The 27,425-nt window shown below is 44.2% G+C and overlaps 1 protein-coding gene across 1 annotated transcript in view; it reads right to left on the bottom strand.

Annotated features, from left to right (window-relative positions):
- The window catches only part of LOC127226326 (aldehyde oxidase 1-like), a 63,991-nt gene extending 37,921 nt beyond the window's left edge, over positions 1 to 26,070 (bottom strand). The window contains 18 exon segments of the mRNA XM_051190250.1: positions 273 to 442; positions 4,235 to 4,327; positions 6,032 to 6,108; positions 6,111 to 6,193; positions 7,149 to 7,333; positions 8,216 to 8,325; positions 9,668 to 9,761; positions 9,930 to 10,081; positions 10,931 to 11,023; positions 11,766 to 11,910; positions 13,392 to 13,472; positions 14,892 to 14,981; positions 15,932 to 15,993; positions 17,759 to 17,885; positions 19,045 to 19,153; positions 20,550 to 20,646; positions 22,334 to 22,391; positions 25,967 to 26,070. Coding sequence (XP_051046207.1) covers positions 273 to 442; positions 4,235 to 4,327; positions 6,032 to 6,108; positions 6,111 to 6,193; positions 7,149 to 7,333; positions 8,216 to 8,325; positions 9,668 to 9,761; positions 9,930 to 10,081; positions 10,931 to 11,023; positions 11,766 to 11,910; positions 13,392 to 13,472; positions 14,892 to 14,981; positions 15,932 to 15,993; positions 17,759 to 17,885; positions 19,045 to 19,153; positions 20,550 to 20,646; positions 22,334 to 22,391; positions 25,967 to 26,011 — 1,871 coding nt within the window. The 5' untranslated portion in view covers positions 26,012 to 26,070.
- Between the last annotated feature and the right edge of the window lie 1,355 nt (positions 26,071 to 27,425).

Raw genomic sequence — 27,425 nt, 5'->3', positions numbered from 1 at the left:
AGCAGACAGCTTCTCAGGGCAGCCGCCCGGCCCAGGGACTGAGAATGTGGCATTTGGGAGGTGATTGTTCTCCTCGAGGCACAGGACACAGTTGGGGCACAGTAAAGTGACTCTACAGGACATTTGTGAGGAGTCCTGCATTCCAGTCCCATTTCATCTCCAGTGTGGGTGTCACCAAGCCTCCACTTACCCTCTCCACACCACTACTTTGCACTAACGGGACAGAGTTGGACAGCGGGGGACTCTCCTAGCTGTGGGCTAAGGACACTTACACAATCTTGGCATGTGCTCTTGAACTGGTTACAAAAGTCAGGAAATGCTCCCGGTCTACTGCAGGCATGTCGTCACAGTAGATGGCCTCACCCGTGGCATGCTTGATACCAGAAAGATGCATGACGGGACGCCCAATGGGGTCTTGAGGAAGCTGCTTTGGGTCTACATTCTGTTTAAGAGCAGACATGGACGTTTATATTTCTACAGAGGCTGTAGGAAAAATCACAGACTGATTCTGTAAATATGTTTCTCTTATTAGTTAATGGATAAAGCACTGTTGGCCAATAGGAAAGCAAGATAGGTGGGACTAGGAGGAGAGGGGAAGTAGTAGGGAGGAGAGTCAAGATGCAGGAGTACAGGGTAGAACACCAGCCCCTCTCTCCGGTAAGATAAGACCACGTGGAAGTACTTAGATTAATAGAAATGGGTTAGTATTTAAGACAGAGCCAGCCAATAAGAAACTCTTAACTGGCAAACAGAATTATATCTAATACAGCGTCTCTGTGTATTATTTTGGGGCTGGTGTAGCGATGGGACCAGGCTGGCGGAAAAAAAAAACTACTCATAACAACAGACTGTGTTCTCCAATGAGAGATTAGCTATGTGAATTTATACTCATTCCAGAACAGTTCTGAGTGTGAAAACTGTCACTATTTTCACTATTCCAAAGATCCCAGTAGAACAATTTGGCAATCGAATTGGAATGTGCCAGTATGGTAGATTTTTATTTTCCTTAGTTGTTGAAATGCAGATTCCAAATATCTCTAACGGAAACTCCTTTTGTCTAAGCACACAGACTTCAGTCTCTCTTTAATATACAATCAGATTCACACTGGGGGATTCAGGGATGAGCAGGGATCTGAAGCAACCCCAACATGCACTAGCTCCTCCCACCCAACCACCTGCTCTGCTTCCCTGACAACTCCCCCTCCCTCTCCTTAGAGACCTGACTGGCAATGAAAAGAAAAACAGATGATAAGGCATCATCAGGCATGTTTTCTTAAGTGCTGCAGAGGTAGACATTGATTTTTCTGCAAAATCTCTCCAAAAGTACTGAAGATTATATTAAGCTCACAGCTTGCCTACTATTTGAGTGAAAAATTATCCACATCTCATTTTTGTTTTTATAGAATACTCTCAGATTTTCTGTTTGCAAAATTCTAGGTAATGTATAGGCTCAGACACTTAATGGATATGTTCACAGGGATTTATAAGGCTCCTGGAGCTTTTTATTATTAAACACCTTTTATTGTAAATAATGGAACATTCCACAACTCTGAGAAAACTTTCTAAAACTTTACTGTGTTAGGTTTGCCAGAGGACAGAGGAAATTCTCAAGCCTCAACAGTCAAGTGTGGAAACTGATTTATCAAAGTAGCAGCCAGCTGGAACAGACTGGGCCAGTGCATGTGACTTGTTACATGGTTATAGACACAAAGGGTAAAGGTAGATATCCCCTCAATCAGGTGATCCCCTGAAGCCACAAGGAACAGTCTGGATGCAGAATGTCTCCATAGGCTTGGTTCTCAGCTGGGTGCTACTCTGAGGAGGTAGAAGGAGAGGTTATAGTCCATTGGGGGAGCATGGCCCATCTCTTTCTTACTTGCTGGTATAGGTTCACACTTTGCTCAGCCGTTAGTTCACCACTTTGCCTTTTACTCCTCACAGCAGTAGATTAAAAGCAAGGGTCCACCTCATCAAGGACCTACAATGCCAAACCACCCCACCATGTTCCTTGATGACCTTGTGTATGCGAGGGTGATAAAGTTCCAAATCATGTAAGTGAACTGGGAGAAGTATTTTTTTGTGAAAGCTGAAATAGCTCTAGAAATTCAGACGTAGGCTGTGTGTGTGTGTGTGTGTGTGTGTGTGTGTGTGTGCAAGTGCGCGCACATGCGCGCGCACGCGTGCATGCGTATGTGCACTCACATGAGCATATGAGGGAGACAGAAGAAAGACAAACTGAGACCACAGGGGAAATGAAAACAAAATTTATCTATGTGGGAGACACATTGCACTGCAAACATTATCTCAGAATGCAGCATGACAAATCCATTCAAGATCAACTGCGGAGAAGACTCGGTTTTCTATAGAATGTTCAACACTTGACTTTGGTTCTTCCCTGAAATGCAATCCATGGCCTAAGTGCTATAAGGGTCACTGTATGTGATACTCTGTGAGTGTTGTGTTTTATAAAACACTAGGGGGAAATGTAACTGTTTTTAATTTTCAAAATGTTCACTTTCCAAGCAGTTTTTGGCATATTTAAATTTCTGAACATATTGAACCCAAACCTCAAGGGACCTACAACAACTCCAGTGTTCACTGTGTCATGATGTAAGTTTTTATAACAAAGATGTCAGCAGATCAGATGCTCTGCAGTTTTAACATCTCTTCCCATCTTTTCCTGACTTAAAACTCTGGGCCCAAATTCTTGACATAATTGCAAGGAAAGATGCATTAAATCTTATCCAGTTTACCAACAGAATGGCTCCATGTTATAATTTTGTAATGTTACTGCTAATAGTCAGGCATCTGTGCTGGTCTGCCTTTGGAGTTCTGATAAGATATGCCCTTAGTACAGACACTAAGAGCACCATCTGTGCCTATTTACTATGTTCCCTTTAAAAAAAAAAAAGGCCCTTCCACCCCCACCCCACCCCCCAGCATGCTCTTTCCTACACTCTGTCTTTCTGCCTGGTCCTTTCTTCCTGCCCCCTTTCTTCTCTGCTGCTGCTTCTGTCCCCTAAGGCCAGTCTCCCTGCTTCCCTTTCCTTTTTTAAAGAGCCTTTCCCCCTAATTAAAAAACAAAAACAAAACCCTCCTCTTGAACTCTGTCCCATAGCACCCTTCTCTCACACACCACTTTTTAAAAATTATAGCAAACATGACAAAATCTTCCACTTGAAAGCTATAGGAAAGCCAGGCAGGGGTGCACATAGCTTTAATCCCAGCACTTGGGAGACAGAGGCAGATGAATCTCTGAATTCAAGGCCATCCTACTCTACAGAGTGAGCTCCAGGATAGCCAGGTCTACACAGGGAAACATGAATGCAAACGCTAACAAAGCTATGGAGAGTTCTGCACTCTCTAGTAGTCAGCCGTTATCAGGAAATCTGGAAAAGAGTTCTTAGTACTCTAAAATGTAATCTTCAGAAAACCACATGGACAGGAAGGACTTGGAAAAGAAAATACAAAAGCAAAACAAGCTAGCAGCGGGTGCAATATCTTGCACTGTGGCCCCAAGGTCTCTGGGGACAGGGGTGTGTCCTTGCCCTCTGAAATGAACCAAAGCAGCTCATGATCCAGCTCAGAACTAGCCTTTGGTTTGGTTCACTAGCCACAAAGCCAGGGTAGGAAGCATGGAGCAACAGCCAGCTTGTTTATGTGCATGGGCTGAAGCATAGTGTTAAAATAAACAGCCTCTAACACAAAACCAGGCATATTTCTTTATATAATATATTTTCCAGGTTTCTTTTTAGTAGGGGGTCTCTAATTGGTTTGGGTTACCTCCATTTTTTCTCTTTTTGGCATACCAGGGATCAAACTCAGGGCCTTGACCATACTGTCCCACTGAACTGCACTCTCAACCTCGTTTGGAAGTTTTAATGAATACTGAAGAAAGCAGCTTGTCTCCAGCAGACAAAAGTCCTACAGTCTTAAGTTCAATCTGTTTGTTTGTTTGTTTTTTGTTTATTTGTTTGTTTTTCAAGACAGGGTTTCTCGGTGTAACAACTCTGGCTATCCTAGAACCGATTCTATAGGCCAGACTTGAATTCACAGAGATCATTCTGCATTCTGAACACAGGGGTTAATGGTGTGTGCCACCACTACCCTGCCTGTCTTTGATTTTAAACACACACACACACACACACACACACACGCACACACACACACACACACACACACGCACTCGCGTGCGCGCACACGCGCACGCACGCACCCACACACACACACTAACCTGGTGGGTTAATGATCTCCAATAATGTTTTGAATGAAGATCTTCTAAAGCACTCTCATACCTGTCTGCCAGGCTAGGATAGTGACCTGGGTCCTGCAGAGGAAAATGACAGTAGACATTTAAAATCTCCCAGAATGTTCCAGGAAAGGATGCTGGTACAATTCCCAGCAAACATCTGCATTCTGAAGTCTGGAATTAATTAAGTATTCATCCTTTCAGAGTTCTGGAAATCTAAAGGCCCTCCCAACCATAGAAAGGAACCTGCAGGTGAATATGATGCGATAAACCCCATGATGCGATAAACCCCATGAATTCAGAATATCACAGACTGCCACCATCTCTGTTTCATAGGATTATTTCCCAATCACTAGCAATTTTCCAGTTTCCCAACCACTATTTTCTCAATGTTGTCCAGAAAGACAGACCTGCTTTCCTAAGTGGCAGGAAGGGGACATCATATAAATCAATACCACGACTAAAAAGAAGTCACATAAAGCAGAAAAGACAAAACTCAAAGCAGGAAAAGTCAGAACCAGTGCCCATTATTGCAGATATCCCTAAGGTTGCTTGGTGGCATCTGCCAGGCACAGAGAAGTGTAGAGGTGGCCCAGCTGCTGGCACCCCACAGGAGGGTGTCTTCTGAGGCAGAGCAGCAGGGATGGGCTAATCTATATGAGACATTCAACAACATGGTTCATGATTGTCTTTATAATTTAAAAGGTCTGTACTTCTATAATTAAATAATTTTGAAAGAAGTAAAGCTGGCAATAGCTGTTATTTTTTAAAGACAGAAAGGTAAGTGGAGGGCAGAAGTTTTCAAATATATCAACTGATTCACCAGGGAATTATATTATTTGCTATTTATTGAGATTGTTTACAATTAGTGTTGTTTTTTCACTTTTGGTTACCTGGTAGAAACATACCATTTATTTATTAAATCAAACTCCTCATCTCAAAAATTAGATACAGCCTATTGGTTCTTACTCAATTTTGTCTATGCTGAGAAGGCAGCCTTAAATATCTCCACGAGAAGACTTCCTGTAGTTATTTATTTATGTATTAACTATTTTTAACCTTTGAGAGCTCGGTATAATGTGTTTTGGCCCAACTCATCCCCTCTTCCCACTCTCCACACCCGCACTTAAAGTTATTGTGTTGATTTCTGTACAAGACGAGCAGTCATGGCTTCCAGTCTAATTGCTTGACTGCAGCATGAGGGTAATGAGAACAAAAATGTTCAAGTTTTTTGAAGCAGGAAAAGGTTTTCAGAGAACTTTTTTTCCCAGTTGTGTGGTCTCTAGGCAGCAATTATGTAGCCCTGTGATAAGGGAAAGTAGGCAAAAGAATGCCTGCGATCAGTAGCCTTCCTAAGTACTATCACTTCTACCCAGCATGCCTCTGGATCCCTGGGGTTGGGGGGACTCACTAAACATTTTTCCTTTGATGACTCACTTCCCAACAGAGCAGAGGCTGCCATCATCTTATGAAGGGGTATAACCCAGACAAGACAATCAACAGTAGGAAGGTGAGCTTCAGTAAGTGTGAGAAAATGCTTTCACCTCATTAGCGAGTTTCAGATGAGAAGTAGTAATAACTGAGTGGTGTTAAGCAAAACCCTGTGCAGGTCTGTGCCCTCCTTGCAAATCTTCCTCAAACTTCAGTCATCCACAGACAGCCCCGTGGAAAGCCATCAATAAGATATGAGTCCAGGTTTTATCCTCGATAGTCCACACCTCCTCAGCAGGGTCTTCTGCCTCTGCGTTCATCATCGCAGTTCACACAACTAGCACCACTTACCATCCTCCTCAAAGCCTGTGACACCTCCAGGTAGAACTTGAAGAGGAAGCTGATGATGAGGGTCCTCTTGAACTCCACCTTCCCCCGGGAGCAGAGCCTGGAAGGGTGACTTCATTCAAAACCAGCCTGCACGCTGTATCCAGCATCTCTTCATTCCAGGACCTGTGAGAGGCAGAGGAGGAGACTCACAGGCAGGACCCATTACCTCACAGGTTCACCTGACACTGGGGCAGCAGACTGCAGTCTTTACAGGAACAGGAGAGCAGGGCGTACAGCTGCAACCAAGTTCAGGCTGGTTGGCTACTCTCCAAGCGTCTGGACTGGGTCTCACCACATCCTCGCCCATCAGAACCCTGAGCTCAGGAGTCACTGCCTCGTCTACTCCTAGGACATTTCCGTATGTCAGCTCCTGCATTAGCCCTGCATGAGTTCGCCTACAGAAACCTCGCAGGGACTCACAAGGTGGGTTTGAGTCTCTTCTTTGACAGGTGAGGAAAGGGAGGTTCCACAGTGTTAAATAGAATGCCTGGGTTCATGGAGTTCAGGAGGCTGAGCTAAGACATGCACCAGGCAGACGGACTCACTGAAAGCTTAAGCCCTGAGTCACTGCTCTCTGTTCATTTGTCTAGTAAATTCTCAAGAAAGATTAGCTGTTACTACCACAGACAAATCAACTCAGGTAAGCAAGAGATGGTTAGAAATCAATTAGCACATGGTCTGTTTCATCAGGGTAAATTATTCCCCCACAAGAGGAAGCAAATTTACACTTCAGGAAATGAGCATCTGACCCCCTTTCTGTCTGTCTCTCACACACATATATATATATATATATATATATATATATATGTATATATATATATATGCACATATACACACACCAGACAAACATACACATGTATACACAGACACTTGTGTGCTTACACACACTACATATACAGATTGCATAAAGCTCACTTCTGAATTTGCTAAAAAGCAACATGAAAGTGATTATGAAATAGTGTTGGGATTCCATCCATCAAACTGTGGGATAGATCCTAAGTGTTTTTCTTCTTTTCATTGCAGCCTCCCACAGGCCGGGTTGTTCTGTTACCTGGAAACTAAAGACACAGTGTCTTACCTTCCGATGAGTTTCTGGCAGGAGTTCTTAGCACCAATGGTGGTTGCACCCACACCGCCATACAAAATGGATAACTCTTTAATGATGTCACTTCCTTCTCGAAAAAGGACTCTCATTCCAGAATTGACAATCGCTAGTGCATTCTGTTGGCGCTGGGCTTGTCTGAAGGCTGACACAAACTCCCACTGAAGAAAAAAGGCACAAACAGAGCTCCCCTGAGAGACCCCTCCATGCCCATGGGGTGATTTGACTTCAGCCCATCGTCTGTTATGGGCTCTGTTCTGTGCTCCCTAAGTTCAGATGCTGGCATTTTAAATCCCAGTACTTCCCTTCTTGTGGACAAGGTGTTTAAAGCGCTAAGGTGGAAATGAGGTTAATAGTCAGGGCCTTGACCCCAAAGCTTGTGTCATTTTAAAGCCCAAGTGGACAGACACATGAAAAGGACCACAGAAAAGCAGAAGATGAGCATCTATGTTCAAGGTCCCAGGCCTCAATGGAGGACATCAATGTGACTGATACCCCATATCAGAGTTCTAGCCCCAGACTTTCTAGAAAAAGAACTCTGTTATTAGAGCCATTCGTTGTGGGCTTCTTTGGGATGGCAGCTCCCCTAAACCATCACCCCTCATGAGGCAGGCTTGATTCCACACTGTCAAATGGACGTGGCTTGGTCATTAATTAGTTCAGGTCTGAAGCCAGGACTCAAGCCTGGTGTATCTGACTCCCAAACTCATGCTTTACCCCACCAAGTTCTTTCAGTCCCAAGGATCTAGGCAGACAGGTAGCATTTAGGGAAGAAGTCAGAAAAGACAAAGAATGTCTTAAAAATCTGCTAAAAATCAACTTTAGAGTTTGGGTTAAAGGAAAAGGGAATAAGATCTCTAGTTCTAGAAGTGACAGGGGACTTCACAGCAGGGTGACAGTAACTGCACAAGTCACCCAGGGAACAGTAACTTCTGTCAATTCCTCGAGGGGGCTTCAAGCTCTGCAAACACATGCCTGTCCTGAGCCCTCTCAAGCTACAGATGCTGGGGCCACTGGGAAATGGAGAAAGAGGCCATCCTCACCTTCCTGGAACACGGGATGGTCACTGAGATCAAGACTTCCTGGGGCTTAAGGTCTGCTTCAGGAGACCTGTGGAGAAACTGCTCGCTTAATGGGATCTGTCGTTCTCCATCTGTGGAAAAATGACACCTTCCCTGGAATCTTCAGTCTCTTAAACAAAATTCCCAAACTTGAGAAAAGGTTCTACTGGCTTGTGTGTACATGAGTGCATGAGTGCTTTGGCGGGAGGGGGCGGGGGAAGGTAATTCTCTGACAGCACCTTGCAATGATTCTTCCAGGCTAGCCTGCCTCCCTCCTTTTGTCTTATCTCCTTGATTACAGAAAACAAACACAGAGATTCCTAAAGAACAAGTACCTTAACACCCTCTTCCCTATAGCTTAGGGCTTTACCATGAGAGAGTAGAGTGATACTTGATAAAGTCAATGCAAAATTATTTTTTTTTTTTTTGCCCTATATCCAGGGGCCCTATTATTTCCAGAGGTAAATTAAAAAATCCCTTCAGTGAATTTGTGCACCACTGAGTGTTATTTTATTTGAGTATGCCCTACCCACACCAGCATGTAGAGAATTTCAGTCCTCCAGTCAATAGACTGGAGGAAGGAACAGTTTAAAGTCATAGCAAATTATAACAATGAAAAAAAAAACATAAAAATATTTTTCATCCAATCTTACTTCTCATGACAGGAGTTTTTTTCAAAGGTGATTTACTAATATTGAAACTCAGAATTTAGATCATCCTACTTAAGCTTACTTAGAAGTTTAAAAGCTAGGAGTTAATGTTTCACAATATATGTTACAGAAAGCTAGCTCATATTTTAAAATGAAATCTCCATAAATTTATAGAGGACCCATTATAAGAATTTCCTAGCAATTATTAGACAGATTGATTAAGGGAGTATTATTGTAAAAATAATACTTAATTACATAAATTCGGCAGGTCCAATAAATATTTTGGTGAAAAAGATTGTGGGCATTCAATGAAGATAAACAGAGGACAAGCCCATGTATGGATGTCATGGGAGTCAAACACCCTGGTGCCAGGGAGAGGGTCCCCAACAAAGGGGCCAAGTGATTTTCCAAGATTATTGTTTTTCCTAATGACCAGCTCAAATCTGGACATTAACCAAAACAAGAATGTCCATAGAGAAAGGATAAAACATCTAGCAGATGTGTCTATTCTGCAGACAACAGGCTACATGAATCCCAGGATAGGTATAAATGCAGCCACCCACATTTGTAATGACAGCCAAATAGTTTGGCCCCTGATAGCTAAAGGTCTCACGAAGAAACAGATGAAGAGAATCATAGTTTTAAGACAGACTGACAAAATTCTCAGCCTTAGAAAGGTAAAGGAAATTAGTAATGCCATAGTGAATAGTCTTTTTCTAGACTGAATTTCCTGCCTCCCCAGAGGTGAGAGAAACAAAGTCCCCAAGCAGAAACTGCTGTTTACCTGTGGACAGTAAGTGGAGGGTGCAGTTACCCACAGCCAGGAGGGGATTCAGATCCGAGTCCAGATGTCTGCTCACAATGTGGCCCCCTAAAGACTTTAAAAAGCAGGTAATTTCACTCTGTTACATAGTTACAAAGCACAAGCACTAAATACAGAGAAAGAGATGCTCTGGGGAGCAGTTCTTTTTTGTGTTTAAAGAATAGAAAGAAGCCATACAGATACCCGCGACCCCAATGCTAGAGCTGACTTGCCAAATACATACAGCCATGTTCCTGATCTGGGACCCTGCCAGGGTCCTCAGGTGCTTCAGGAGGGCACGGTATGTCTGTGTCTTCTCTTCTGGGAGCTTCTGGACCACAGTAGCCAGAATATCCTTCACCTGATCCAGGCTGAGGCCAGCACCAAGGGTCAGTCCTGAAATAAAGTCTCTGTAAGTAAAGCCATGTGATCACTGATGCCTCAAAATGTTAGATCAAAGGGAAAGGCAAGGGAATCCTTATATTGGATCTGTGCTATGAGTAATGGTGGTGATGATGGTGGTGATGGTCCTGACTGTGGTAGTGATGATGCTCATGATGGAGATACTGATGGTGATGGAGTGATGTGTGGGAGGGTTAATTAAGGTGGTATTGGTGGTAGAGATCATGAAGGTTAGATTTCATACTGAGTTTATCCCATATTATTCTAGCTTAATAAAATAACTCCACATATTAAAACAAATCCACAAGATATTAATAGGCTCACTTCACAGATGAGAACACTGAGACTCAGTTCAGTCATGTCCTCAAGATCTCAGAGATACTACACATCATGGCCAAGTGCTGGATTTGAGGGGCTTTATCACAACCCACACTGCAATGCCTTCTCACTGCCATTAAACCAAATTCCTTTATCAGGAATGAGAAAGGCCAGACTACAGTTTCTTAATGCCCAACTCTCCTCTGTCTGCTGTGCTCTGGGAAGCAGCGATCATGTCTCGTCCATCTTCATCTTTTGTTCTGCACTCTCTGCATAGATTCTCCTTGGATAGTTGTTAGTTCCCAAATACTGCAGATAGGAAAGTTTACCAGTGACAACCTCACTTCTCAGACTGTGTCTAGTGAAACTTAGAGAATGCTCCCTGGACGTCCTCAGGGTCCTCACCACTCTGCCTGAAGAGTATCTGAATCCTAACTAGAAACATCTCTGCCCTGTCCATCACCTGGGGTAAGAAGATGGCCTGATGAGTGCATTCCCAAGGACACAAAGACCAGAAAAACTCACCGTCATGATCCTGGCTTACAGCACACAGCTCTTCAATTCTGTCAGGAGAGATTATGACAGGGTAGAAGACGCCTTTAAACTTTACTGCAGGCCCTAAGGGATTGTAGGAAACAGAAGATTAGAATACAATGATGTTACCTACACTCCTAATATGGATTTATGATTAAATACAATGATGATACCTACACTCCTAATTTGGATTTATGATTAAATACATGGCTCTGGTATCTGAAAGGTGTTTCCTTTTATTGGGGTGTTTACTACAAACCACAAGCAGAGATGGCAGCCAAATAAACTGTAGCACTCTTTGGAAATGTTAACCCTAAAACTTGTGTGACATGGCACACATTTTGCTTGAAGAAAGTCCTGGAAGCCCTGCATAGAGATGGGCAGCCATACTTGGATTATGTGGAAAAGGAGAAGACTCTGAAACTGCCATTTAGTGAAACACATTGTAGTCACAGAGTCACCGCCCACAGAGGAAAGACAGCGGTTTCAGAAAGAGAGCCAGTGTAGTGCTAAGACAGAAAACCAGAACACTGACACCCCACTGCTAGCCGACCATGGGCCACCCTCTGCACCAGTGAAGCACAGGCTGGCCCTGCTGCTGGCTTACCATGGGGCCATCAAGGCAGTGTCTGTTCTAGTGCAGCACAGGCTAGCCCACTAGCTAATTGCCATGGGGCCAGCCTCTGTCCCAGTGAAGCATAGGATAGGCAGCTTTCTAATGCAGGAACATCCCTTGAACAATGTGGGGTTTTCTACTTGTTCTCCTGACAACAAATGCACATGAAGCTTGTTTCCCTCATAAGATGTCTGAGGGGTGTCTACATACCCACAGAGGTGTTGCCCATGACAATGGGAGCCTGGGGATGCTTGGATTTAACTTCCACAAGTTCCTTCAGAGTCACTGGGGAAATCCATGTCATTCTATCACCACGAAACACTCTGATCTTCTGTGGCTGTTTCTCAGCCATTATCTATTGAAAACACAACAGGAATTTGAGAGAGCTTGTGACATCTCTTTTCACTCTGTTTCTGTGGAAACATATCTTCTAAAAGCCAAATTTTGTGACCTAAAAGTAGAGCTTTACCGGGAGCCAGAGTTGAGGTTACAGTGTGGCTGTAGTTTACACCTGGAAACTGAAGCTCCCATCGGCTCTCCCACACCTCCCAGTACTCATGCTGATGTTCACTAACACAGCAATACGCTCATTTCACCAGATCCTTCTACACAATCATGAACTTCAGCAGAAGTGGAAGGAGAAACAAGTCTATATTGAAGCACATTGACTGTGCCTTCATGACTTTTAACATACAAATCAGCTGTGTTTTACATCCCCCAACCTCTCAGGGCAGCCCTCCCCTCCCTTCTCCACCCTTCCTGGGCCCACACTCCCTGGACTCTGAGCTGACGATGATGGGTGACTGTTGCATATTTGTCCATCAGTTTGTCTTTTATAGTATATTATCAATTCTTTGAGAATTTTATATATGAACATAATGTATATTCATTATAATCCCTTCCATTCCTTCTCCTAACATCTCCAAGAATAACCTTGCATCCTCCCAAATATATGTCCCCCTTTCTTCCCTTCAAAGCCTACTGGATACAATCTGTGCTGTCCATTTACTCATGTATATAAGGCCATCGCCTGGGTCATGGTCAACGTAGAAAGGGTCAGACACTTGACGAAAACTGACCAACCCTCTCTGGCAGCCTTTAATTATATTAGCTAAAGCTGGGGGCTCATTTACCTCTCACCTCTCTGATGGGAGATGTCAGTCTGTAAATATGTTTCTCGTATTGGTTAATGAATTAAGCAATGTTAGCCAATAAAAAGCAAGATAGGTGGGAGTAGGAGACAAGGAGGATTCAAGGAGAGGTAGGAGGAGATTCAACATGTAGGGACTTGAGAGAGCAGAACTCAGGACCCTCTCTCCAGTAAGATAAGACCACAGGGAAATACTTACATTAATAGAAATGGGCTAATATTTAAGACAGCCAATAAGAAACACTAGTAACAGGCCAACATCTTTATATCTAACACAGCATCTCTGTGTGTCATTTAAGGCTGAGGTAACTCTGAAACCAGGCTGTTGGGAAAACTGCTCCTAACGCCTCTCCATGCTAAATGTTGACTGGTTAGAGCTTGTGCAGGCTATGAATTCCTGAGTGCAGTGGCCCTGTCAGGTCGAGAGGCCACTCTTTCCTTTCCCTTTTCTCAGTGGCCCCTGAGTCTTGGGGCAGGGTGTAATGTAGATGTCCCCTTGATGCTTAGCAGGGCAGCCCACTGGTAATTATTCTCTACTTTGAGAAGCTGAGAATATCTGCATTAACCACTGTCTGCTGCACAGTGATGTCCCTGATGAGTTCTGACAGCCGCACCATCAGCTTTTGAAAAGGCTGCCCCTGCCATTTGACCCCGAGCTCTTCTGGGAGAGCAATGGACGTCCTTACCATCAACTCTGGGGGGAATATCAGCTCCTGAGTTGGGTCCAGTGGCAGAAATTCCTCTTCTGAGAAGAGTTCAGGACTGGTCTTAAAACGAGAAAATGACAGAAGTTACAGTAGTGCCCCCTATTCTCAGAGGACATCCATGCCTGTTGCTACACAAAACATTGGGCAGTTTGAACTTGGAAGATTCCTATACATTACCGTTTTCTTATTCATTCTTACTGCAAATCTTACCAACATACTCTAGTACTAAACATCCCTGGAAAAAAAATCAGTTCCCTGTAAGTATTCACTGTCATATCTGAACTATAGCATCTCTAAGTTTGTGCTTCCTGTCATCATTAAGTACAGTAACAGTTGTTTGAACACAGGTTCTGCAATACTGTGCTGGTCTATCTGATACCCATGACAGCTACTTAGTGACAGAGGGGCAGGTAATGTATACAGTAAGGATATATGGGACAAAGGGGTGGTCCACATTCCAGGTGAGACAGGGGCGAGCATAGTGAGAGTTCCTCATGCTGTTCATAATGCACGTATATTGAAACACAAATTATTTCTAGAATATCCCAGTTAATATCATTAGAGTATGGTTGAGCACAGGTAACTCAGGTTGCTGGAAGGGAACTGTAGACAAAGGATGACAACTATATTATTGTCGAGGACCCCTATGTTAAATTATTTGTGGGATGACACTGGAGGAAGATGCTCAGACAATCCAGGTATGGTAGTACATGCCTATAATCACAGGGACATGGGAGACAGGGACAGCAGGAATTCATGGCCAGGCTTAGTTATGTGATAAGTCTGAGGACAGAATGAGCTCCACAAGACCTCCTCTCCCCCAGCAGAAGGCACACAGACACACAGAAAACAAATGGAGCTAATCAGTAACGAGCCTAGCTGCCAGTCAAGGATTTGTCCTTCCATCTCCATCTCCACTTTGCTACAGGTCACTGAAAATACTGTCTAAAAACTGAGAGACCCCTGAGATCAATTCTCTCCTTCAGATAGTAGAGTTTGGATAGTGCTAATAAGTGCAATGGGGGACAAAGTGGATACAACAGATTTATAAAATAAATTCTTTTGCTTTCAATTGCTGTGCTAATTGCATCTATTTGTGGGATGGAGTGACATTGCAGTACACACACATGATAAGATCATGTCATTGTTTTGCATCTAGTATCTCAGACATGATGTGGTTCTTTGTGTGGAGAATGTTAGATTCTATTAGTTATTCTAATCGTCAAGCACAATCACACTACTGAGCTATAGAACAATTAGAAGCCACTTCTCTCACCCAGCTGTACCACAGTACCTGTTCACCCCTTTCTCCATGCTCAATTGCCTCCTGGCCTGAATCTGTAGCACATATAGAAACAGCGAGAATAAGAGAGGGAACATGCTGACACAGTCAAATTCCTCAACCAGGGGAGCCACCGATTCTTCCAAAGGCTAGGTCAGTGGCTGCTCAGGTCTTGAACAACTTTACCATTCACTGACCTCATCACCTTCTGGTAATTCTGCAAATCCATTTATTCCTTCACTTAAACAGCACACCCCATTTTCTTTACTTTGACAGCAGCCAGAAGCCTAATAGAAAAAAACAAAGCAAGCCCATCAGCATTCCATGGGGACTCTATTGTCAGCTGGGTGCCTTCAGTTGAAGCTGTACAACCAATATTGTAAGGCTTTGTACAAGAAAACCACTTATACTTCAACATATTCAAGCTAATTGTAATGAAAGCAAGTTAACAAGAAATTCTAAATACCAGTATTTACTAAAACTTACTAGATAATCCTGTTATATAGCAATAAACACTACCCATATTAATTATTGATACTAACAATATTTTAAATACTACTAATAATAGTAAGAAGATTTGACACCAAGCTCCGGTCTTATCTATGAGGCATTAATTTCATAGTTCACCCTGCAGAAGAGATTGTCTGGTGGTGGGGGAGGACCCACCATGACTGAATGTGTATTAAAATTCCACAGAGCCTTCTCCTTTATATAACTGTTAAAAGCAAAGAAAAAAGCAAAGTGTTTCATAGGCTTTTGTTAGTTCTATTAATATTAATGATTGAATAGCTTACAATTGGATTATGGTAACCCTGTCCTGGGGATGGACAGCCTCCATTGTCAAATAGTCCATTAAAAACACACAGTGCTACAGAAACAACTAGACCATACTGTGACCAGTGTCACGCTGTGTCACTCACAAACACATATCATGTCTGCAGGAGACTATGAGCACCCCAGCAGGGTCCCTAACTTAGACAAACAGGTCAAGAGCAACTTCTTGGAAGGAATGACTCAGGGCTGATGACAAACTGATGCTCACAGTTTAACTACCCAGGCAAGGAGGGTCAGTCTCCTGCCCAAGATGAAAGGAAAAGCAGGAATTGTAGATGTTGAGATGAGAAGTGATCCTGTATTAATAAAGATGACTACTGCTGCAAACACAATGAGCAACTCCTACACTGTCTTGTTTTATTTGGGGGGAAAATGCACTTGACCATGTATCCTTTCTACTTACTTTACAGAAAGTCTTGCATGCATCGATTATGGGCCTGTATCCAGTGCACCGGCACAGATTTCCTGAAGAAGACAGAGCCAGTCTGTTACTCAAGTGCCCCGGACAGAGGCGTGGACCCCATCTTAGAAAAAAACTCTCCTTGATGTCTTAATTCTGAAATCTTGCGTGTGAAATTTCATTTTTACATCAGCATCTTGGGATATCTAGTCAAGAGTCTGACTGTATATTTTAACATCTCAGCCATCTGTACTTCTTCTTTGTAAACACATTTTATACCCTCCTCTTGAGACGGATGGTTAAATGACACAATTTTAAGACAAAACTTGTTCTGAAGTTTACAACCAAGAGCTAAACTTAAAACAACAGCCACATTATTGAGATGCTACTGACATAAAAACAAGGGGATAGCTAATCAACTGATTAGTGATTGATGTATCTAGAGATAGGGTGCACTGGGAATCTATCCCCAAGGTCAAGAACCTGAGCGGACCTACCACTCTGTGTCCTTGTGCCATTTATGGACTTGATCTTCAGCCTGAAAGAAGGCATTTGACAGCAGACCTACAGTCTCAGCAATGGTTTATGTAACATAGTATGGGAAGCTGTGGGAACCAAGTTACTTTTACTGAACTTGTTCATTTTGCAAAACAAAGTTTGTAACCTTTGATTGATAATTCCTCATTTTCTCCTTCTCCCACCTCAGGTAATCACTATTCAATCACCATTCTATTCTCTGCTTCTATTGTACTATTTTAGGTTCTTTGTATAATACAGCGTTTGCTCTTCTGCGTCTGGCTTATTTTACTTAGCATCATGTGCTGTGGTCCATGCATGTTGCAGTGGAAAATTTGTCTTCTTTTTTTTAAAGGAATATTCCTCTCATTATTAATCCTTACTGTGGCAGCTATCAGTTTTGACAGAGTCAAAGCAAAGGGAGAAGGAGAGAGACAGAAAGGGAAGTTTCAGCTGGTCAAAGCTGTTCTGTAACAGTAAAGGTGGAAAAGTGTGTCGTTTCTGAACCCGGGAGATAATTAGGCAGACAAATTATTAACAATAAATGATTAGGCCAGTTTTCTCTCACAATGGTTCTGTGTCCTTACTCCACCCCACTATGAGGTCGTGTTTTATTTGTTTGTGTGGTTTATGTACATATCTGTTGGTGTGTGCACAAGTATGTGTGAGTACATGGGAAGGACAGAGGTTGACACTTGCTCAATTGCTCTCCACATACTTTTGAGACAGTCCCTCAGTGAATCTGGAACTCATCAGCCCTGCTATGTTGGCTGGACAGTAGGCTCTAGGGGTCCTCCTGAGTCTGTGCATCCTCCTGCCCAGTGCACTGGCCATCACTCCCAGGCTTTCATATAGGCGGTAGTGGTTAAAACTCATGTCCTCACACCAGACACTGACTGACTCAGCCTGTTTCCCCAGCCCCTGAGGCTTATTTTAGAAACAGCACAAGAGTGAGATCTCTGTTGACAGGTTTCCTCAAACACTCATTATTTATACATTTCCTACATTTTGTTTGTTTGTTTGTTTGTTTGTTTGTTTGGCTGGTTGGTTGGTTGGTTGATTGGTTTTGGTTTTACGAAATAGGGTTTCTCTGTATATCTCTGGCCATCTTGGAACTCACTTTGTAGGGATACTTTCTAATAAAACACTCTTTCTAGATCTCAGATTCTTTACCTATGAAATTAAGATGACAATGGTAACTGTCTTATAAAAGTCTTTAAATGAATTTCCAAATAGCATTTATTTCAGCACGTGACAGATGGGAGGTGTCCAGTTATTTCTGTCATGACCACTTAAAACTAAGAGCATACTCACCACCAAGGGCAGCCGTCAGCTGATCGAGAGTGGGCTCTGGGTGGTTTCTGAGCAGTGTGTACATGGACATCACCATCCCAGGAGTACAGAATCCACACTGTGTGCCATGACACTTGGCGATCCTCTCCTGGAAGCATACGGTTAGAAATGCAGACCTGTTACTCTCCGACAGGTCAACAAACACAGAGCAATGTCCCCAGGATATTTCTGTGCTCCCTGAACTTGGAGAGGAGGCCCCAAAAGCTACATCTCAAGTGGCTTCCCTTGGGCCAGCCAGTCTGACTGTTGAGCCCCATAAGCTGTTCAGATTGACTTTAGGCAGTGGCTGTGAGGATGAATGGCATGGAATTTATCAACTCCACCCCGGCAGCACATCAGGTCAACAGGCTTTTAAATGTCTTCTTTCTTTTTAGTTTTTTGAGACAGGTTGTCTCTGTATTGTTTTGGAGCCTGTCCTGGAACTTGCTCTGTAGACCAGGCTGGCCTCAAACTCACTGAGATCTGTCTGCCTCTGCCTCCCAAGCTCTGGGATTAAAGGCATGCGCCACTAATGCCCAGCAAAATTGTATGTTTTTTAACGTCTCACAGGCTATCCAGGGAACAGCCTCCTCCTTTAGCTTAATTGGGTTTGGGAACATTAAACTCATGATTTTTTCACATCTATAGAAGGTGAATTTTGTCTGTTTCCTACGTGGTTCAAACCTCTTCCCTTTGTGTCCACTCCACAGACATGGTCCTCAATAGCAGGACCATGACAAGGGAGAATGAATGGTATACTGGGGGTCATATGTAAATGGTTTAGGTCTGAGCAACAGCCCTAAATGAGGGAGCCAGGCACCACTCAAGGAAGAGCTACAGACCCCGGGACAGAGCCTGTCCTCCAACAAGTCTAAACCCAACACAACTTTTGATATATGTATGGGGGGGGGGCTCATACTTTTAATTCAGATTTTAAATCAAGTTGTCTTTCACCAAAAACTATATGTGTTAATGCACATGGCTGGTGTTCCCTTCTTATTTGGAAGACACAAGACGGAGAGGTCACTCTGATTGGAACACAGAGGAAACAAAGCTGGCTGGGTCAGCATTACCTGAAGAAAGGGAGTCTTCTGTTCTTCAAAAAGCATCTTCCCAAGAAGTCAGTTACTCATGTATCCCAGCATCCCAGCTTTAGTCAGCCCCTGTGCCTTTCAGCTGTTACCAGCGAACAAGCAGCAGGACCCAGACTTGCTACTCTCTGAGTCCTTGGGGTTCAGAGTCCCTTTAGGGGAGCAGCGCACCCTCACCTGAACGGGGTGGAGTCTTGTCGTGGTGCTGCCTATGCCTTCTACCGTGGTGACTGCTGCGCCATACAGAGAGCAGATGGGGGTCAGACAGGCATTGACTGGATGATGCCTTCGAAATGCAAAAGAGAAGCACAGGTGACAAATTACATGACATCTGGGAGAAAGGGGACCGAGCACCCCTGGGCACCTCCCACAGGCAGGTCAGGAGTGATGTTCCAGGCTCTGAATCTGTGTTTCATTCTCAGCACAAACTCATTTCTTCAGAACCAGATCTGAGCATCAGAGTGATGTATTCAGGGTCACAGCTGGAGTGCCAGTGGCAGAATTAAAATTAGACCTCATAATTCCAATTCCTGAAAGCATCCACCAGCTTAATCATTCCCTTTCAGATGGGGGCTGACACTCTCTAATTGCATGTAAGTGGTGTGAACCTGGAGCTGCTGTCTTCCTGCAGGTGGAGCTGGACCAAGGCTGGCTGGGCAATAAAGTGAGTGTGGCATCATTTGCTCTGCAGAGGAAGAACTAGTGTCAGGTGAAGAGCTATTCCACCCTCAGGACCACAGCCAAAGCTGCCCAATTCCAACAGCTAAAATGCTCTCCCCTCCTAGCCACAACTACAGATGGGATCGGCACAAGAGCCAAATGTTCACAGCCCAAATGATCAGCAAAATTTTGAGCTAACACTGAGAAACACCATTTTATCAAAGAAAATTACAGATGTCCTCAAATATTATAATGTCTAGTCTTAATAGAGGCTTGGGAAAATGGGGTTCCTGCCATTCATGAGTGTAAATACACTCTCTCTGAGTTCTTCTGGGAGACAGTGCATTTGGAAGACAAAAAGAGAAATAACTTTAAATGCACATGTTCTAATTCTGTATGTATACCTCTGAACAAAGAAGCTCATGATGGGCAGAAGAGAGAGAAAATGCTAAGCGTACACTGAGTACAATGTCATCACTAGCCTTTACGGGCTAAGAATAAGACGATTTGGGGCAAAGATCTCCTGAAGTACAGAGTGCAGAATTGGAGTCTAAAGAGAACTTTCAATTTCCAAAAATCTGGCAGCCAGGCTTGGAAGCAGGGAGATTTCCCAGGGGATGCAGGCATGGCATGGCCCTGGCTGCTGCTCGGATCCTACAGCTCATCTGGATTGTGGGGAATGAGAATGGTGGTTTAACAAATGCAAGAGTGGAGTCCAGAAGAGGAGGGGAGAGAGACCAGAACAGATACATGTGTGGAGCCATAATGCATTGAAGATAAATACAGAATGTAAACAAAATAGGAAACCACAGGCGGTGTTAGGTAGGAGAGTGACACCGTCTAACTGCTCCTTGAAGCAGAGCTCCCAGGCTTACAGATGGAGAATGCACACATGGGAGCAAGGAGATGTCGCTATCCTGGGTGCCCAGTGTAGGTCTTTCCATACACATTCACCACAAAAGGAAGGAAATGGAGATGAGAACTGCGGAGCTCACTCGGAGCTGAACTTTGCTGTGAGGTACCTGACTGTCTTGGTGCTGGGGTTGTACCGTGAGACCATCACTGTGCAGGCGCCACAGCCTCCCCCTCCACAGCCATACTTAGTGCCTGTGAGTCGGACTGGAAGAAGCAGAGTTAAAGATACCGTTTGCTATGGTTTTCTTTCTAGCATAGCCCTGACTTAGGACACAGCATCATCACAGACATGCATAGGAGAGTTCAGTTCGATTCTCCAACAGCTGCTGCCTAAGTCTTCTAGTTTCCTGATTCCTTTTGTGCCTTCCAGCCTTTGCCACCCTTTCTATGAAGCTGGAGCACAGGCTGCCAAAAGTAGGGCCAGACTGAAGAAGGAAGGGTCCATGCATGTCAGTGTTTTGAGGATTTGCAGGTGGGAGTGCACTGTATATCAGCCCTCATCATTATGGAGGTCTCTGATGAAATGTACAAAACGTTGTATTATAAATGATCTATGAACCATCTGTGTCACGCTAGAACACAGTTAAGTCATTTGTCTGCATCTTGTCAGTGAAACCTCTGACTGCTCCCTCACATCTCTTCTCTATTATTATTATTGTAATTGCATTATTATTGTTGGTCTTGAAACAGGGTTTATCTGCATAACATCTGTGGCTGTCCTGGAACTCATAATTGGACCGGGCTAGTCTTGAACTCACAAATATCTGACTGCCTCTATGTCCCAATCCAAAATGTTCTTCCCATTTCATTTTAGGGAGACTTTGGTGTTTTCTTTCTCCAATGACATAAACATCAGTCACTGAAGATAAGGTATAAATATTGTCTGCTAATTCTAGAAGAGTCTCAATTAATGCTTTTCAACATCCTTCTCTCCGATCCCTTGCTGGTTTCTCCATTTTATACCAACCAGTTCCTGCCAAAGAGGAGGTTAAGAGAACACTAACACACTCATTCATACACACACACTCACATACCCAAACATATTACTCACACACTCAAACACACCACACACACCTCAAACACATCACAAAGTTACACATAACTCACACAACTATACGTTCATTACTTCCACATACACTCAAAAACACATACATGCACACACAGGTGCACACACACACACACATAAACATGCACATGCATCCCCCCACACACTCACTCATATACTATCACATCATACAAACACACACAAGGACAGTAATTCTCATACAACTCATATACGGTCACACATGTGCACATTCACATATACACATTCACAGACACGCTCACTAATATGCTCTCACACACAAACACAGTAACACACTCAGACATGTACATATACTCATTTTGTTATACTCATGCACACACACATGGGCCTGTATTCACAGACTTAAAAACTCTTGCGCATTTCAACTCTTACAAACTCTCACACACAAACACACTTGCAAACACCTCTGCACACACTCTCAGAGGTTAACTAATACATACTCTAACATGCAGAGCTCATACATACACTTAACACATTTTGACATACGTTCACCCTCATACACACAAGAATGCACGCATTCATGTGCTCACTCTCACTCAAACAACACTCTCCCACAGTCACACACACACAACACTCACAGACATACACAAACATCCCACATCTCAAACATACACGCAAAGACTTGCATGCATTCATACACTCACATCTTCACAAATTCACATACAAGAACATACAAATATACATTCAGACTAGTTCTAGACTTCCAGATATACACACTCACATGTTCACACACATATGCTCTCACAGACTCTCACAGGCTCACAGACTTAACACATACACACATTCACAACACACAGCAAAGGATACGATTCTTCCTCAGGTACGGCAACAGCATCATTTCAGGATCAACATGTTGTTCTACCACCTGTGTGAGAGAAACATGGTTACACACTCAGGAACAAGTTATGCTCACACTGGTAGGAAGCTCCCGATTCAAGGGAAATGCACCTGAGATGTGCAAGCATCAACATTCAAATGAAAGTATGAATCTCCAACCCTGCCTGTCCCTTGCCCAGGATCATCAGTGTTCCCTAAGTGGTTTCCATGCACAGGAACACTAGTGACTCTGTCCAACTTCTCCTAGAAAGGCAAAGAAACACAACAGAGAGGGGTAGGGAGGGAGGAAAGCAGGACAGAGAGAGGAGCTGCTGGCAGAGCAGAATGTCGGAAAGATGAATGCAGCTTCCTTAAAAGACTTGCTTGCCAAGTTAGTGGAGACAGAAACAAACCATGCCCCCAGACACCCAGACTAAAGCTGTAAATGCCTGTGCTGAGGCATGCAAGGCCGTGCAGCTAGACACTCTGAAGCACCGGGGCTGGAGACAGCCTGGTGCAGAGACTGAAACGGGATGGAAGGTCATAGCTCCCTGGAATCCTGCTTTCTCTATTTGATTGAATTCTTTACATCATTATGTTTTAAGCAGGCACATGCTACACAGACACATATGTAAGCACCCATACACATAAAATTTGAGTTTAATGTTTTAAGTTAGCTCATCAAGTAATGGATTTTTGGCATTTCTACATTGTTTCTATGCATTCCTTCCCCACTGAGGTCCCCCAGCTGGTCCCCTCTTCTGCTTTCATGTCTCATGGCTTTCACAACACAGACAGCAGCATGGGGTCTTCATATAATCACAAACTCTAGGCATCTTTCTCCATGTTGTGGTACTCTGGCCCCCTGAGAAGGAGACAGAAAGCACACATCCAGTGCTGACTCCTGCAACTCTACTCGGGCCCTTGCAGAAAAAATCAAGCCCCTTTTGAGGAACATGCAATACAGAAGAGGGTGTTATATGTACACACACACACACATACACACACACACACACACACACACACCACACACACCTCCCATACGATAAGTTCAGTCTCCAGACAAACTTCATGTCAATTCATTTACTGTCCTCTTCCCTCTTTCCTCAAACCAACTCACAGTCTCACTCTGCTGAGATATCTAAGGTTTAAAACCTTTCTAACTTTTTCTTTCTTTCCACCCACTGAAATCAGGGTCACTAAGTTCTGTTCCTTGAATGTCTGAAAACAATTCTCGACTACACTGCCTCCACCAGCATGGAGCCTGCACAATTATAAAAGCTGTTTCCCAGCTCTCTCTGCCTCCTGTGAGCCTTGGCTGCAGGGGTGACAGCTCTAAATCCCAGTCTTACATGCATGCCCCTGCATGCCACCCAGAGAATTCCTGAGCCAGCCAGACACTTGTATGACCCTCTCCTCCACCCTGGAATCAGGATTTCTTGGAGAGCAACCAACTTCAGTGAATTCATGCCAGAGTCCCTGTGTCTGAGAACTTAAACGCCTGGCACTGTGTCTTTGATAAACATCAAGCTGACTTACGCCACGTGAACGCAGATAGTGCACGGACTTTTAACTTTTACTACATTTGCATTCAGAGTTCCTCTCCTGCAGAACAAAAAGCAAAAGCCAGGGGACTGCTGCACAGGTCACCAGAGCATGCTGAAGGTCATCCAGGACTCCTTGCAAAGGAGTCACACAAGTCTGGCTTTTCACAGGGACCTTCTATCCAGTGGCTGCTCATGCTTCTCCGGGCAGCCCTTCACTTGCCAACCAATGTTGAAACTCATGCTTCACTAAATTTGGGAGGGACAAAAATGGGAGGGAAAAGCTGGCATTCGGTTTGTTTTTGTGGGGTTATGGGGATAATTTTAAAACCTAAACAAGTATTTCTAGAATCTACTTTACAATGATAACAGAACATTTGGTCTAAGGCACCTGGAGGTCCCAGTGGTGCCAGAAGTGGGACTAAGAGATTAAATGAGCCTTTAGGTAAGAAAGGGCTCTTTATTCTTAAAAATCAACAGAGCCTGAGGTTGCACTACTTGTTAAAAACTCTTGTTTGGAAGCAGGGGAGGGAGAAAGTGAGAGACATCAGACCCAGCTTGGTGTCTGCCTTCCTGAACTAAACACTGAGCTGCTCTCACCTAAATATCTGCTCTCTGGCTCATAGCCACTTCTGCAGCCTGAACAGTTGTTCTCTGAGGGTGTGAAAATTCTCCTGCCCCAGGACCTTTGCACCGGATTTCTCTGCCCAAAAGTTCTTTCTCATATGTTTGCTTGGCTACCTCGTCTCAGACACTGCTCCAATGTCCCAGCTCTGAAAGGCCAAACCATCCCCTTCATCTACCCCATCAGATCCTGCCCACCTTACTTTGTTTCTTTGTCAGCACCTGTCACTGCCTGACACCACACTCTCTTCACATGTTAGCTGTCACCCCAGGACATGTCAACTCCACACCAGCCAGGGCCTCTTCATTTCTGTGGCTTGCTAGTTCCATTAGCCCAAACACAGTTTGGCATATGTTAGGCTGTTAATAAAAACACAGATCACCCCTTTTGCAGTAAGTAGCCTGGCCCCCATTAGTAAAGGGGTGTGTCTCCAAGAGGCTGTCTCAGTGATCTGTGAGGGAAACCCTGTTTGTTTAGTGGGGACAGAAGACTGGTGTGTGCTTACTCAGTCATGTAAAATAAAAGAAGGAGCAAGGCAGCCATTGCACCCGGTTCACCTAGCCGTTAAAGATCCATCTTATCCATGTGAAGCCCATAAAGCAGGGCCACATAAGCTTATTAATGGGGCTTTAGTTATTGGAGAGATGCTGTTCTTCAAGTAAACACATTCCCAAAACCACAGCTGTGTGAATCGACTCATGGCCTCAGAACAGCTCCCACACGTGCTACACCTTCCTTGGCTTCCTGAGGGTCAGCCAGTGCCAGCCAGGGCAAGGGCTTTGTTTGTCCATAGCCAGATGCAGGGGCCACTAGTGGCTCCAAACAGGAACACCTACATTATGGGCAGTAGGCTCCACCCACCCCCATAGAGTGCCATCAGTTTTTACTGAGAACATTCCAATAAACAAGGTCACTGACCAGAACCTGGTTTTAAGTGACACCCAGGGGCTTTGCTGTCCGCAAGCAAGAGGCCTTATTTGGAACAGCCATAAAGGCCTTCTGAGCCATAGCATACAAACAAACAAAACAAAACAGACTGTCACATTCAATAGGGGTCCCTAGAGCCTGGTTCTGGCAAGCTGTGCTATTCTAGGACCTTGGTTTGACTTCACCAATCAGTAAGTACATCACTGTGGTCCTGTCACTACTGGGTATTGCTCACCCAGGGAGGCTGAGAATTGAGGCTATCCGAATCTGTTGGAAGATATCATTAGCCAGAGCTTTGAGGGTGGGGAGGTCTGGGTTCACAGAGCTGGATGGCTAAGAACAAGGCTCTCTTTCACTGCTGTTTGAGGGATGGATGGGCATGGGTATCCCACTATGATGGGAAGGCTAGGGAAAGGGAATGTTGGGAAGGGAGAGGCCTATGTGCAGGCCCAGGACTCAGGGAAAATGCAGGGCACAGGATTAGAAAGGCCAGGGCCTGGCCTGCCTGGGCAGCCAGAGGGAGCTCACCTTCCTGCCATTCACAAAGAAGAGCAGCTGCTGTGGGGGGTCCATGACTCCTGAGGTCCCAGCAGGTCCTGAGCAGCTCCAGCCCTGGGAGAGAATAAGTTGCCTGAGGCTGAGGGGAGTGGCTTGCCTGAGCCTCAGGCCTCCACCCACCCAGAAAGTTCTGGAAGGTCCAGTGCTGCCAGTTCTTAACAGGAAAACTTTCTTGACCCCTACTGAGTGTGCCAAGTGAGAGAAACACTGATCTCTTTTGGCATGGATGAAAGGGTTGCGCAGCATAGCAGCTCTACAGATCAGGAGATCCCCAGCCATCCCTTTGATGGCTTATTGGAAGTGGTTTCCAGATGCTTTGAATCCTCTCAGCTTGTTTAGGGAGAGGTCTGGCTGCTGAATCACATCCCTGGAGTCCAGTGCCCTTGACATCAAATAACCATTTTTTTGTTGTTGTTGTTGTTTAGAAATACTTATCTACATGCTTGAAAAATAAGGTAACTTTGGCTCTCACGCTACATTATAAAGATCAAATTCATTTTAAGACTTTATACTTTCCTAGATTATACTGTTCGTGCAAACACATTGTCCCCCTCCCCTCTAAGGCTGGATTTCTCTGTGTATCCTTAGCTGCCCCACAACTCTCCTTGTAGACCAGGCTGAACTCAAACTTACAGATCTCTGCCAGCTTCTGCCTCCTGAGTGTTGGGCTATAAAACATTTTCATTGTGAAAACTTGCCAAATTTGTAAATAGAAGAGAATAACTTACATCTCCACAACTCCAGCAAGAGCTTTAGTGGTAAGTGGGTAGCATCTCCTGGCTTCCTGGGTGTCTTCAAGCAAATTTCAGACAGTGTTTTACCTCTTATTTCATCGGTAGACACAAAGCATGTGTGTGTGCACACACTGTCCTTCCTTCCTTCCTTCTTCCTGCCTTCCTTCCGTCCTCGTTCCTTCCTTTTCTCCTTCCTCCCCTACCTCCTTCCTCCACCCTACCCTTACCCCGTTCCTTTTCTGTGACAGAGTCTCACTATATAACTATAGCTAGTTTGAAATTACTGTCCTTGAACTGATAGACATCTATCAGCTTCTATTTCCTGAGTTCTGGGTTTAAGAGTATATACCACCATACCTGGCATACATTTTCTTTTTTGAAGAATACTGCTTGACAGGGGCTGGTGAGATGGCACAGAGGTTAAGAGCTTCCAGAAACCAGGGCTAGAACAAACCTGTCTTCCTTATAAACTGTCCAGTGTTGGACATTCTGCCTCAGCAATAGTGCTCAGAGTAAGAGCTAGCATTAATTTTACTTTTCCCTGACACCAACAACCTGTTTTCTAAAATCTTAAACTGAGGCTGGAGAGATGGCTCAGTGGTTGAGAGCATTTGTTACTCTAACAGAGGACCAGGGTTCAATTCCCAACCGCTACAGTCATCCATAACTCCAGTACCAGGGAATCTGATTTTCTT

The sequence above is a fragment of the Phodopus roborovskii genome, unplaced genomic scaffold (genome assembly GCF_943737965.1).
Source record: "Phodopus roborovskii unplaced genomic scaffold, PHOROB, whole genome shotgun sequence".
NCBI lineage: Eukaryota > Metazoa > Chordata > Mammalia > Rodentia > Cricetidae > Phodopus > Phodopus roborovskii.
The sequence above is the reverse complement of the archived record's forward strand: the minus strand, read 5'-3'. Positions and strand labels throughout refer to the sequence as shown.